Raw genomic sequence first — 15,072 nt, 5'->3', positions numbered from 1 at the left:
GACCCAGGAAAAAAAAAAAAAAAAAAAAAGGAAAAAAGAAGGGTGCTAAACATTGTGTCTTGACCCTGAATCTCCAAGGAGGGGGAACATCTTTTGATAGAAGTGTTCATCTGCCACTTTTTCTCCCATTTGTACAGAATTTAGGAAACAGAAAGGAGACAAAATTAAATCGAGCCTTTTACAGGGCCAAGAGAAAACAACACATTTATTTTGACTTTTCAGCTTTTAATGATTACCATTATCACAGTTTAAATTCAGTTTACTTTTTTTGCCATTGATATTTGCAAAAACAACTTTAAAATGTGTACTAGCCATATCACACAGTGGCTTCTCAATGTGTTTCCTTCATCAAAAAGACAAACTGAGCCTGAAGCTCCTCTTGGATCTTCTTAAGATATAACCCCAAAGAAATGGTTAAGATGACAGAGATTTTAATTACACCTTTCAAAAGCACAGGCCCTGAAATCAAGGAGAAAAACCCTCAATACTAGTCTTTGCCACTTCCCACTTCCCTTAGGTTCTCCAAAAGTCATTTGTTGCCTAGTACTTGGGGATAATAACAGAACTCACTTCACAGGAGGATTATGCAAAAGAGCATTGCATGAAATCCTTAACACAGTGTCTACCGCATTAGCTATTATTATTTTCATATTATTTATGATGACTTCATCAAAACTTTAATTTATGATGCTCTTGTCAGAGTTAATGGCATCATGGATGACTCATTTCCTAACATAACTGAAAAATAGGTTTCAGCGGCTATAATAGTTCAGTCTTAGTTAATGAACTTAAACAGCCAATCTTAAGACAATAATGAGTGACAAAAACATACATTCAAACCCAGAACTAAAACATACATTCTGTCCACTAGCCCGTTTTTTATATATTAGGAATTAATACTGTAAGTCTTCAGTAGAGCTGCAAAGGACTACTATGTGTTGGTGACTATGTGTTTGAAGTATTCAGGCAGAGAAACTTGCCAGAATGAGGTCTTCCCTAAAAATTTCTTGTCAACTTGAGACAAAAATCATATGACAGCAAATCACTGCATATATGTCATAAGCAGAACTCTGTAGAAACTGTACTGGTAGCTGGGATCCGCTTCCCAGAGGCCAGAGGTATACTCGTTAACCTTTTGTCAATAGAACAAAATACTTGACATCCACCATTTAAAGGAGGAGAGGCTTATTTGGCTCACGATTGCAGAGGGTTCCGTCCATGGGCAGCTGGCTCCAGAGCAAAAATATCATGGCAGAAGAGTATGGTGGAGCAAGCTGCTCACTTCATGCCTGCCAAGAAACAGAGCACAAGCAACCACACTATCGAGAGATACACCCTCTAAAGACATAGCTTGGTGAACTACCTCTTCAGCTGGATCTCACATCCTAATAACTCACTCAGCTGTGTATATGAGGGAATTAATTCTCTGAGTATAGCACCCCCACAGTCCAGTCACCTCTTTAAAAGTCTTATTCCAGTCATGTTGACAATTAAGACAATTGGCACAAATGGTATAATGGAGTAGGCTTTGAATTTTGAGTTGAATGCAGCTGGCCCACATCCAGGACTGGCTGTTCATTTGCCATATCACCTTGGGTATGGTTGTCTGGCTTTTCTGAACTCCAGTTTCCTCGTGTATAAAATGGGATCTAATTCCCTCAATAGAAGAGGGTCAAATTTTGAAATGTATGTGAAAGTACAACATACCACTAATAGTGCTAGTATTATTATTGCTAATACTCTTACCATTTCATTATTACAAAGAAACATGAAATGGAAAGAATATGTGTACAGTATGCACCATCATTTCCTCCGTACAGACAGATGTCCCCGGAGTGGTGACAGTATTCAACCTTCTTCCTGGGTGAAAAGTTTTATCCCATGACAGATATTGTGCTTGTTTCTCACATGTGTTGTTATTGCTATAGATATTCCATAAGTGGCATTAATACAAATTTCTCTTTTATCTGAATTTAGGTGACTTGATAGAGCTCATTAGGTTATAAACCAAATTAAATCTATTTTTCACATACTAAATTATTTGCCAGCTCATTCTACACTTATTTTTTAAGTGCTCCGATAGTTTGATATTATTGGTAGCATCGAGCCCAAGCTCCTCCTCCTAGCCCTGGTGATCTGGTCCCTCCGTGTCCTACTTTTTCCTGCCCTGCTCCACTTCTCATGGCTTTCTGAGCCCCTCTCTTCCTGGAACTTCCCTCCCTCTCTCTTCTGAAGAAGTTTCTGGTAAATTCTTCAGCCTGTTCGATATCTCCTCCTCCTCATGATCTCCCAAAGTGAAAGAGTTGCTTCCTTCGCCACACTAGTTTTCCCTCTCTCGCCAGTGTATTTAATGCCATCTATCACTGTATATTAAACTTGGTTCATAGGTCAGCATCTCCTGATGGGCTATATGCTGTTCGAGCACAAGCACCATGTTGGATTCACCCTTAAATATCCAGGGAGGAACGAGGGGCCTTGCATTTAAGTGGATGTTTGATACATGTTTAAACAAAGTGTCTTGAAATTGGATGGCTGCTACATACATTCAAACAGCTAGGTAGTTTTGGTTTCATAGTGCCCTGTCAAGTTTGGATTTCCTGCTAAAGTCTGAACATATTCCAAGTCATTGAAGGATAGTTGGCTTTCTAAGTTAAAAATTATTTTATCATTTGGTACCTAGCTTTCTGAAATGTACTGATGAGAACCTATTTAATGTACACAGTGGAGATGACAAGCTAAATACATACTTTAATAAATAGATTTTAAAATATGGGCCTTAAAATACAGTAAAGTTTGCTTTAAAAAGAAGCATTCATTCTAATAAAACAAGTCTGCATGTGGATTGTCACATGTATGTATACCCAAAAAAGTTAGTTTCTCACTTCATGTCATTGTCTCTTGTATCACATCCAGAACTATTTATTTAATTACTGCAATAACATATAAATACCAAAAGGACTGTTTTTCTTAAAGTAATGAAGTGATCCCACACCTAGTTTAGTCTCTCTCGCTCTTTCTTTCTCCTTCTCCCTCTCTCTCTCTCTCTCACACACATACACAAACACACACAGTGCCTCAGATTCAGAAATTATAAAATTCCAAGTAGAATGCATAAATAAAAGTAAGAAATGTTTTTTTTCTTGTGTAAGTCATATGGAGGTGTTGGTAGATAAAGGAAGAACTAAGAGGGGAGAATAATCATCTGCTGCTCTAAAACTGAAACCTGTCACGTTAACTCCCAACTCAAACACTTAGTTTTAAAGATTTACCTTGAAGAAACCTAAAAGCTTGTATTCTGCCACACCGGCAACAGCCTCAAACTGTTCCCTGTCATAGAAGAAAACAAATCTTTTGCTCTTTTCTGCCTGGGGGAGGCAGAGGGACTGAGGTAGTCCTGTGTGGCTGAATTAGATGAAAGACTTGCCTTCCACCATAGAGACATGGAGTCTAATCAAGTGAAATGAGTTTTGAGATCCTGGCTCATTTCCTAGGGGAGATCAGTTCACATTACAAAATCATGACATCTCATTCATCATAGCTGACGTGGTCTTTGCTCAGGAGAAGACCCCAACTGGGACTAAACCACCTGTCTTCTCTCAAAAAGGGGCACTTTATCCAAGTTAGAGTTGAACGCCTTGGAGTGAGAAAGCTTGCCAGTCTCCAACTTCCAAGCATGTGGCACAGGTGCAGTGTGAAAGGGAACTTAGGGTTAAAAGAGGAAAGACAAGTCTAAGGAAGACACGGTTGTATTTTTAATGACACTAAACACAAATAAAACTGAGCTTCTGACTCGTGATGGTAGGAGAGGCAAGTTTGAAACTCTGTCTTCTTTATCACCTATATTTTATTAAACAGGAGTGAGGAGGAGAATATTTCCAAGTATCAAGTTTAAAATGGCAAAGAAAGTGTCCTGCTTTCCAGGTTGATAAATAATCATTGTCTCTGTTTTGTTTCTTCAGGGCATCATTATAACACCTCTCCTATTGCTGCTTTTTGTAAGTATTTTGATGTTGTCTTTAATATCTTTTATTAAAAATCGCCTACCACCCTTCAAAGAAGGTCATAGAACAAAACAGAAACTTGAATTCTTTCGTACCACTTTCGAAACATCCTTGCAGTGGGGCTGTACCAGGTCCTAAGGCACAGCCACAGAGAGGCCCCCTAATCCTGGAATCCCAGGACGTCATCAGGGTCCAGCTACTGGGGCTCCATCTCCTGGCTAAATCAATGATTACTACAACCTGAAGGCCTGTGACACAGCTCACAAATGTGCCCTTTACTTTCTCACTGGTAGGAACAAGTGTGATCAGTAGCGAGCCAGTGTTTGACAGAAAGAACTTGGACTGGGAAACAGAGGAACTTGGGGTCTGAGGCTGGTAATAATAACTGGCTTCCTCGCCACAGGGAAAACTGCCTCAATTTTCTCATATGTAGAATGGGCAGGACCAACACCTACCCCAATCTGACCCCCTCCAAGGGTAATGAAATGTGCGTTAGAAATAGAAAACTAAGTAGATACAAGCCACTCGTTCATACTACAAAAATTGTTCAGATGACAAGAAATGCTAATTAACTGTCTTATTTCCTTTGGCACTAAGCATATGAGAAATTAGATGAAAGATTATAATAGAAATTAATGTTATCTCATGCTGAGCAAAGCATATGTAATCATGAATGATACCTAAAATATTTTATGAACTGTGCATTTTTTCCACACATGCATCTTCCAAATATAAATCACTCCACTTATCACTGAAATATAGTGGGGATGCGTTTCTGGGAGTGAAATGGAGCTGTTTGACTAGCACTATTTGTCAGTGAATTAAAACTATGGGGAAAATTTATTTAATTATAGTGTAATTACCCAAGTTGGAATTCAATTAGAGTAATAGAGTGAGGGACTTCATTTCTTACCAGCTGTGTAGGAAATAGAGAGGGATAGATATCCTACTAAACAGTTGGATTCTGCATCTTTCATGAAAGACATTACCTTCAAGTAATAAACTGTGGCCTCACCCCCCCTCTTCTAAGATGCTGACTCCACTCTGACAAAGTAAGGAGAGTCAAAGATCTGATCAATTCCAGTAGCAGAACTATCCATCAATGGTTGTTCTGTTCTGTTCTGTTCTGTTCTCTTTTACCAAGACTTGGGATCCCAAGGGCATAGGCACAGACCTCCTTGGTGGGCACAGGGTGCAGGCCTGGCCGAGAGCTCAGCATCCAGTGGGTGCACAGGAAATGGCTTCCTGCCCATTGTAGAAGAAGAGCGCCTTTTGTGACTCACTTAAGAAGAGCAGAATGAGAGGCGATAGGTAGCAGAGACCTGGGGTAGCGCTTCTGAATATCTCAGGCCATGGGATCTCTGGTATCCTATTTTAGCTCATCAGTAGAGGAGAAAATGAGGACTTTTATCCTTCTCCTTCCTGTCTCCATCTCTTCCCAACCTGATAATATTACAGCCTCACATTAGTGCCAACTGTCCTCTGCTCATGGACCCCGGAGTCTGTGAGCTTTAGTTAATTCAACATTGTAAAATAATAGAACTGTAAGAAGAGTGAAAGAGTCTTCAAGACCCTCAGCTTGAAGTTGCCTTCTTGAAGGATGCTTCTTTTTGAGCCAGCTGGTCCCTCCATTGCAGTGGCGTCAGTACACACCAATACATATATCCATGTTATATGACTTTAAACACCCACAGTACATGCTTTTTTTTTTTTGGTCTGTTTAGGTTATCATGCATTTTACACATATGAGGAACCCTCAATCATACATACACACACACACACTGGAGCATTAACCCAGGACTTCATACATGTTGAGTAAACTACCACTAAGCTACACCAAGCCCTTTCTTTTTAAAAATTTTACTTCTGAGAGAGTGTCTCACTAAGTTACCCAAAACTGCCTCATACTCATGATCCTCCTTTTCAGCTTCCCAGATGCTGGGGCTACAATAAGAATTTCTTAAAACCTTGGGTTACCAGGCCTTATTTACTGAGTAAGACAAGAACCTGAGTGATTTAAAATATGAACACATTCCATAAAAGAGGTAGTTTTTGTTTTCCTCAACAACCCTGTTATAGGTTGGATTGTTGCTCCTCAAAAGATATGCTGAAATCCCATTCACCAGGACATCAGAAGAGGCCTTATTTGGAAATAAGACCATTGCAAATGTAATTACTTAAGGCAAAGTCATGCTGGAGGAGGGCAGATCCTTCATTCCATATGATCAGTGTCCTTACGAGACAAGGAAGCAGGGATTAGAGGGCTGAATCTATGAGGCAAGAAATACCAAGGTGTGCTGGCAAACTCCAGAATCTTGAAGAGATGAGGAACATAAGGGGTAAAAAATATGCTTTCAGAGGGAGAATCGTGCTGCTTGATTTGAGACATCCAACCTCCAGAGCTATGAGACAATACACTTCTTTTGTTCTAACCTTCCTAATGTGTGGGCTTTGCCGCAGAAGTCCAACTTGATGCAACCCCTGAACATTCCATTGTCTTATTTTATCATATTTTTAAAATGGAAATTTCTCAATATTCAGGCAAAGTTGCTCGTAAAGGTAGGTCTTGTTCATGGAGTCACAATTCCCTGTGTTATTAACTTCTCAGAGTATTTCCCTCACATTTGTGTTCCACTCGAAACCTGTCTTCTAATTTGTTTCTGCTGCAAGCTTCTTTCCTGTCACTGAGCCTTGAAATGGGATGAGGTGCTTTCCTTCCACCTCACTACAATTCCACATCACTTCCACATAAAATCCCCTGCTTCCTTTGAAGGTTAGGCTATACTATCTTCTCCCTCTCCTTGTTGTAACTGTCAGTAAGACTGCAGGTCATTATCAGGCCAAAAAAAGTATTATAGCTTTTTACCATTGTCTTCTTAGTTGTACCTGTTTTGACACTTGGTATTTTCAGAATGCACATAGTAGATCCTTCCAGTGCGCTGGCTTCTAAAGTCTTTTCCTTTTCTCCATCAAGGTTGCCTTCCACTTAATTTCATCCAACTATGTCAATAGTCAGGCAATTGACTTTATTACTGTTAATAGCCCAGGTCCTTTGATTTCTATGACAGTTTTTCTTTTTTACATAAACTGTTAACAGTCATGCTTATCTTTCACTGCTTCATATTTGCCTGACAATGCACCAAGCCTACCAAAATCTAACTTGGTTTATACCTTCCTACATATGTTTGGATGCTCCAGAGCAAACATACTACAATGATAACTTCCGTCATGAAATTCTTGACAACTCACCATGAGTGGGGCCTGGCCATCCTACTTACTTCCCCTAATTTGTTAATCGTCCACTCCAGAGAATCATTTCCCACCTTCTCCTTGTCTCTCAGATCTTGAGTGCTTCTCTTCCTATCAACTAATGCAGAAAGAAAATAAAATGAGGAAAAACTCGGAAGCAATGAGGGAACTTAATGTAAGATCCCACCTATCTATATTCATATCTTTGCCATATCTCCTATTTCCCTAGATACACTATCTTTTCTCCTAAGACCTGATCCTCAAGTCCTGCTTTTATTGCCTACTTGAGGATATAATTCACACAGATTTCCCTCCTCCTAGAAAATCAAATTTTCTCTCTCCTGGGTCACTTCTATTAGCAACGAACATTCTACAGTATTACACATCTTAAAAACTAAGCCTCACCTTATCCAACCTGCCCTTTATTTCTGTGCTTGCTTTATAAAATGTTATTTAAACCTATTCACCATTGCTTCAATAATATGTATTGAGTCTTTTCCTATAGACCAAATACTGTCCTGGCTGACAATGATGTAACAATGAACAAAAACAGAAGTGTCTTTAATATCATCAAGGCTATATAGTAAAAAGAAACAACGAACAACTAAGTAAAACTACAGTGTGTAAGATGGTCCCAAGTGCTGCATAGAAAAATAAAGTACGGAACAGGAATAAGAAAAGCTAGAGTGAGCTGGAGGAGAACAATGCTGTTTCCATTGCTATGGCCACATTCTGTCTCACTGAGCAAAGATGAGGAGGCAAGGGAATGAGTCTTCTGGTATCCAAGACATAGATAGCAGGGACCAAATGGTCTAGGGCTTTAAAGTTCTTTAAGGATTTTGAATTTTACTTTGAGAAAGATGTAAGAAATTATTAAATAGGTTATGATCAAGGAATGGTGTTCTGATGTACCTTTAAAAGGCTAATTCCAGGGCCAGGGATTTAGCTCAGTGGTTCCACTGCCTGCCTTGCAAGTGCAAGGACCCGAGTTCGATCCCTGGTACCAATAAAACAAAAATAAATAAAAGGATAATTCCAGATGCTAAGTTGAAAATAGATTGTAAGGGAATAGTAATAGAGGAAAGAGGAACATTAGAAAGCTAGGGCAATATGAACCAGAGTCCCTAAGCAAGTCTAATGAGAAGTAAAAAGTAAAAGTTACAAGGGAGGGGAGAGTCAGGAAGACGCTAAGCCTTGAGCAGCTGGAAAGATAGAGTTGTCGTTTTCTAAGATATGAAAGACTGTAGGGCTCGTCACGCGGAGGGATCATACTGAACTTGTTCATAATCTTGTTCAGTATTGGACACATTTAGACTGAGCTACCTTTTTCACATCCAGGTAGAGACATCAGGTAGCAATTGATTGTGCAAGTCCAGTTTACAGGAGAAGTTTGAATTAGAGATGCTCATTTGGGAGAGGACAGCACCGAGATGAATTTTAAATTAGGCTGGAAGACAGTGAAAGTAGAGAAGGAAGATAGAGAACTGAGGTCTCAGGCACTGCAATATTGAGATCAATAAATAAGGCCAAAGCACAAATGTTTTCCTAGGAGGGCAACCAAGAGACTGATGTCCCAGACGTCTAGCACAGAATGTATTTCAAAAAGTCGAGGATAAAGGAGAGTAATCAACTATTTCAGTGCTGTCAAGAGTTCAAATAAAATGAAGTTTGAGAATTGACCATTAGTTTTAACAAGATGGTGGTCAGTGGTGACCTTAACAAGAGCTATTTCAACAGAATTGTATAGGTGAAAGCCCAACTGGAATAGGTTTAAGAAAAATAGAAAGAGAAAGTATTAAGAACAGGGATAATTGATGACTCTTATGGGAATTTTTTGTAAAGGATGCCAAAAGTGGGGCAGTATTAGAGAAAATTGAGTATCAAGAGGAGATTCTTTTGGTTGAATGTTAGGACCACTTGAAATAGATATGGTCCAGATTTGACCACTGCTGAAAGCCAGGTCCTCAGGGTTTGTAGTTGCTTCCGTTTTCAGTATATGATAGTCACAGTAGTACCTCGGGATATCTGACATTCACCTACTGCTTACCCACTCAGTATCTAGCCTAAGACTGTGTCATTCAGCTCACAGGACTTGGTTTGTTAGCAATTTGGCCTCTCATCAAGTGGATACGTACTTATAAAACGTTGTGATAAGGGGACATACAGTGCATGCATGTGTGCACACATACACAAATGTGTGTATACACAGTGCGTACACACCAGGCTCTATTTCTAGTTTCACCTATGGATCTTTGATGCCATGCAGCTCTTCAGTTAGTTTCCATTTCAGTGATTCTTAAATCCAGCTGATTTGAATTCGTCAAACACTGTATAAGAAACCTTATTTTTCCAGGGTGGGTAAAGAAGGTAGAACGATGTTTGTGGAGTAACTGTCGTGGGTACTTTAGCCATAATCCCATGTGACAGGCATAGCGACCCTTAAAGGTAGGTGTTACTCTCACATCCTATGAGACAATTTAGATTCAAGGAAGTTTCATAACTCAGTTGAGACTGCACGATGGGAAGGAGCGCAGGGCTTTTCAGCACAAGCATTCTCACCACAAATGATCCTTGTAGGTTGTGCCTACAAAGTCTGCCTCTTAGGAGACACTATTTTAAGATGTATTACCAGTACTCCATTACTATTCCTCACTTACTATAATCTAAGTAATGTAAGTGAGACAAAAAAGAATAAGGCATACTTATTTCCTTGAAGAAACTGGAAGCTTATTTGGGTAAACAAGAATAATGAGTGTGAAAGAAATTGAGAGGGGAAGACTATGCGATTCAGAGTAAGTTTAATAGGATTTCATCAAAGGGAGAGGTCCAGGTCAGAGAGAGAGAAAGATCTGGGCAGCCTTTGAGTCTACAATCATTACTAGTTTCCCTGGTATTTGGCTGCCTGTGGTAGAAAATTCTTCAACACTTGATCTCATCACTATAAACAAAAGCAATGTGTGCAGCCATTAATGTCATGTGTAATACTCTGATTACTTTTATAATGGGTTCCCAATTATGGTTGCATAATGAATGGTTACATGTGCACGAGATGCAGAAAATGTTAATAACAATCATAAAGCACTTGAAGAGGAACTGGCTATCTGATTATTCCAGCTACTTCACACTAAACCACTTTTCCACCTTGTCCCTGAAAATGTTTGTTTCTAAAGCAAGTGAAGATGATGCTTTCTCAAAGGTGAGAGTAGCTTTTCTTCTCACTGTGTGTGTAAATCAGACAGCGGTTGTTCTCAAGCAGAGAGAATTTTGTGAAGTAAAACAATCTGTATAACCTGTTACAAGTGCTCGTGCCAGGATGCCCCACACAGACCCTCCATATGGAATGACTGTGGGAGAGGGAAATTAGGGAAGATGGCTGGGAAGCAGTTTTTAAATGCCCTTAGGGTGACGGAAGTGACATGAACTAATTCTCTCCTCCCCCTGAATGACCCGTTGATGCCAATTCCCCTCTGACCAGGGACTTCTCAGACCTACGTGGGGTAAGTGTGCTACAGCGCTCTCTTGGCCTCCCTTCTTGTTGCCCCACGACCCACCCCTACACCAGGTACCAGCGGTGCTCCCAGGGCAGGTGGCCTCACTAAAGTGGAAAGCCACTGCTTCCTGGCTACCCTCTGGCCTGCTGGTACGCACCCTAGAGCACCCTTTCAGAGCAATGTAAAAGCTGTACTTTCAGGGATTGTTGCTGTAGTTGGAGCAATGTGAACATTTGTTCTGTTCAAGGGAATATTTAGCAGGCTCTGTGATTCTTGATGCAAAGTTCAGATCGACAAGATCAATTTTTTGATCAGGAAATAGAGAGCGAAGTTCATGCCTAGATTCCTTTGAGTATCTCTGCCTCTAGCCCTCCGTGTCCTGGAAGCTTTCTCCTCTGGGTTAAGAGAAGCCAATTTACAGTTCACTTGGGCACATTTCACGGTCTTTGTGGTTTGAGTAGCCAGAGCTCAAGATTGTACACATAGGGGGCTGAGTGTGCCTCGACAGAGTACCTGTTTAGCACTCACAAGACCCTGGGTTCAGTCTCCACAAAAAAATAAGAGCAGTTTCCATTAAAGTTATTAAAAGGTCATCATTTCACCTTACATTTTAAATTAGCATATAACACACGTGAACCTGGAAAACATTAAGTGAAATTAAGCCAGATACTGCATGATCTCACTTGTGTGAGGAATCTAAAAAATTCATACTCGCTGAAGCAAAGTGAAAGTTGGTTACCAGGCTTTGAGGGATGACAGAACTGGGTACAAACGTGTGGTCTTAAAAAGAGTAAATTCTGGAAACCAAATTACGCTGTAGTGACTCTAGTTAATAATAACTTACTGCATGGTTAAATTTGTTAAAAAATTAAATTTTAAGTATTCTTACTATACACACAGAGAGGGAACCACATGAATAGCTTGATTGTGGTAATCACTTCACAATGTATATACACTAAAGTGTCACATGCACACCTTGAATATATACAATTTTTGTCAATTGTACCTCAGTTAAAGCTGAAAAAAAGATAAATTAGCACATAAATAAAAAGTAAAACCATATTTTATAGTGTTTTAATCTTTAAAAATCAATTTTTAAAATCTCTTTTGTGCTTTATCTCTCAGAGAAGAAAAAAGACCATGCATTTAGCTATAAAAAGATCACTTCCTCTAATTACTACTACACTTTTTGTGAAGTAGACTAATTTTAGTTTGATGCATGCAGTTGAATCAAAACGACTGTTTATCAGTCATATTCCTAATGCTGATAAAAATCAGTCATTTTAACAGTGCATAACAGATGTATTTAACAATTTTGTGTAAATAATTTAGTTTGCATGTATCCCTGTGAGATATAAGAATAGCAGAAAGAATAAAAGAAAGGTATGTAAGAAAGGGGTATAAACCATAAACTGTAGTTTATGGTTAAAGGGCTAATTCTGGAGGCGTTTTGGGAGATTCTTTTTCAGCCTAAATGCTGCTTTATGTGACAGAAAGAAGATATGAATATTGACGAGTGTGATCTACGAAAAAGCAGGTACAAAAAAATTAATCGAATAGTAAGCAGATCCCTCCCCTTCTGTTTGCCTCAGGGCTGGGTTCTGTGATGATGTGGGGGAGATAAAAATTGGGCAGGGAGGGAATAGATCCTGCCCCACGTCTGAAGCTGCTGCTTCCTGGTTTTCTAGCAGAAGAGGTTTCACATTGACCACTCACTCAGCGGTATAAATTTTAAATATCCATTCTTCTTTTTCTCTGAATGTGGTGCTAATGAAAGTGAAGACCAGTCATCAAGGGTGAATTATGTAATGCAATAATGTTTTAATAGCTGAGAAGAGACACAAACAGTAGCGACGCCTGTGGCTAATGGGTTTCCCTGATAGGAGATAAAAGGCAGATTACACAGCAGTCAGTGAAGGCCTGGTGCATTAATGACAATTTATAGGTCAGCTCACTTACAGGAGTGATTGAAAACGCACCATCTGTTTCCTAACGGTCAGTTGATAGCTGTGATTCTGCAGGCAGCCAGCGTCTCTTCATCCCAATTGTCGCTTATTTGTCTTTCCCAGTCTGGTTAGTTTGGCCCTTAATATTTGACTGACCGGACTCCCAGGTTCTTTCCAAATGAAAGTTTCCAAATTGAGTGGATTAATGGCAGTCAGTCCTGCTTCCCCTTAGCCTTTCTCTGCCAGGGTGGAGAATTAAGCCCTAAATTAAATTAACATCCCTCTGATCATCCCCATGCTCCTGGTTACCTACCATCCTTGGGAATGTGGAGGAAATAGTCAGTCAAATAATTTTCTTTGTTCTAAATCAGAAACCTCAGTTGTGAAAAGGTTCTTGGTACCATACATCACACACACACGTACACACACGCACACACTACTTCTCTTTCCAGCCCAGTTTGGGTTTCACTTGTGTCCCCTTCCTCCCCCTTCCTCCCCCTTCCTCCTCCTTCCTCCTCCTCAGTGCTCTGTGACTCTGGCACGGGGCGGAACAGATGAAGTGTGAGAGTTCTGAAACCACACTTCTGGGTTTAGATCCTGGGCTGTCACTTTCTAGCTACAGTGACCTTGTCCAAGTTGTTTGACTGTTCTGTGCCACTGTTGCCTGATATAAAAATGGGATAGTAATTAAGTTAACCTCAAGGAACTGCTGTGAGAATTTATCATTCAACACACCTTTAGCACTTAAAGCGGTGTCTTCCATATGCATAATCAGTATTGCTGTTGTAATTGAAGGAGACAGTGGGGTGGGAGGCCAGGCTGGTATTTTCTCAGGTCTGTGAACTAAGTAGGATTTTGTAACTTACCTGAATATGGTTGGAAGAGTGGAAAGGACACAGTCAAGCCTCCTTTTCTACCTGTAAAGTATAGTCATTCATTAACTGACACACTTTTGTGTACTAGATTAATGGTTCTTAAGTGGGAAATCCAGCTTTGCAGCTGCAGCCACATCACCCGAAATCTTGTTAGAAATGCAAATTCTACCATCTCCCATAATGCTCCCCAGGCTTTCTGAATCAAAACCAAGATAGGACCAAGCAACGTTTGTGTAACTAGCTCTCCAGATGTTTCTTATATGCTAAAGTTTGTGAGGCATTGCCCTGGATGGAAAATGTGAAAAAGACAAGTGTTCTGACCTTCATAAGCACACAGACTCCTGGGAGAGACAGATTTGTAAGAAAAACAACCAAGGATTCTGAGACACAGTGGAAACACAGAGAGCAGTGGTTCACAAAAAGGAAAGGAGGCAACTCAGTATTTTGGAAGGTTGTGGAAAGAGTTCCTTCACAGGCATTACTTAAACTGCATCTTGGGAAAGGACCAGGACTTTTAGTTGTAAGTAGGTAGCATGACATTCCTAAGCGGGCAGTCCTTGTAATAGACATGCGTTTTGTCCACTGTTACACCCCTAGTGGCTGAAACATTCCCTGGCTCGTAGGAAGGACTAGTGAACAGTTGGACACAAAGGTACTAAATTATTTTATATTGAATTTTCATGAGTCATCTTCTCAGCCTAAGATACTAAAACCAGCAGGCCAAGCCAGGGATTTAGCTCAGTGGTGCCACCTCTTGCCTTGCAAGAGTAAGGACCCGAGTTCCATATCCTGTACCAAAGTGGGGAGTGGGGGGAAGCAAGCCAATCTACTTTTGAGTTTTCTACTTTAACGTATTATATTTATGCAAGAAATTCACCAGTGACTAGGTTGTTTGCTTAATCTGCTACATCTTAAAGCATTGCTTGACAATATGAGATATACTACCTCTAAATCTGCAGTTAATTCAGTAAGGCCAGAGCACTTCCTTGATACAAGCTGATTTTGAACCCACATATTTTACCTGCACATCAGTGATGCTTCTTCTACACCCATTGGTCTTTACAATAGAAACCACAGCAGTTTCCTCATGGAAATATGAAGGACCGAATATCCCAGGCAGCATATTTCTTTCTGCTTTAATTAAGATCAACCCTACATACAAAATGATTGTGTCTTGTACTTTGTGAGCTGTGTTCTCATGTGCTGCCCCATGCCAGATGCTTGCTCTTCTTTCTTCTGGATGCCAGGGCACACTTCATAGTATCAGAAACTTTCCCGAGGGCCCCTCTGCATCTTCACACTGACCTCAGTGACAGGTCTGGTAGCCAATTCAAAAGAAAGGACTTAGGCCAAATTACACTCTCATAGTAAGATTCCCTTCCTTTCAGAGCCACATCTAAGGAAGCCGCCCTGTGTGTCTTCCCATCCAGCAGCCCCGCCACCCCCCTTCTGGCTCTAGGTATGCAGTTAATGACACCCCTGATCGTTGTACCCTAGTCCTCTGATCTGA

The 15,072-nt window shown here is 40.2% G+C and overlaps 1 protein-coding gene across 3 annotated transcripts in view; it reads left to right on the top strand.

Moving 5' to 3' along the window:
* Slc10a7 (solute carrier family 10 member 7) overlaps positions 1–15,072 on the top strand; it is a 243,055-nt gene that overhangs the window by 175,396 nt on the left and 52,587 nt on the right. For 2 of the 3 annotated variants that reach the window (XM_033759909.1, XM_010610924.3), the window contains one exon: positions 3,960–3,995. The exons of the other annotated variant lie outside the window; for it this stretch is intronic. In XM_033759909.1, the coding sequence (XP_033615800.1) occupies positions 3,960–3,995 (36 nt within the window). The remainder of the gene's footprint in view (positions 1–3,959; positions 3,996–15,072) is intronic. 3 annotated transcript variants of the gene reach the window in all.

The sequence above is a fragment of the Fukomys damarensis genome, unplaced genomic scaffold (assembly GCF_012274545.1).
Source record: "Fukomys damarensis isolate Sample0158 unplaced genomic scaffold, DMR_v1.0_HiC HiC_scaffold_38, whole genome shotgun sequence".
Lineage (NCBI taxonomy): Eukaryota > Metazoa > Chordata > Mammalia > Rodentia > Bathyergidae > Fukomys > Fukomys damarensis.
This window is presented reverse-complemented; position numbering and strand designations above follow the sequence as displayed.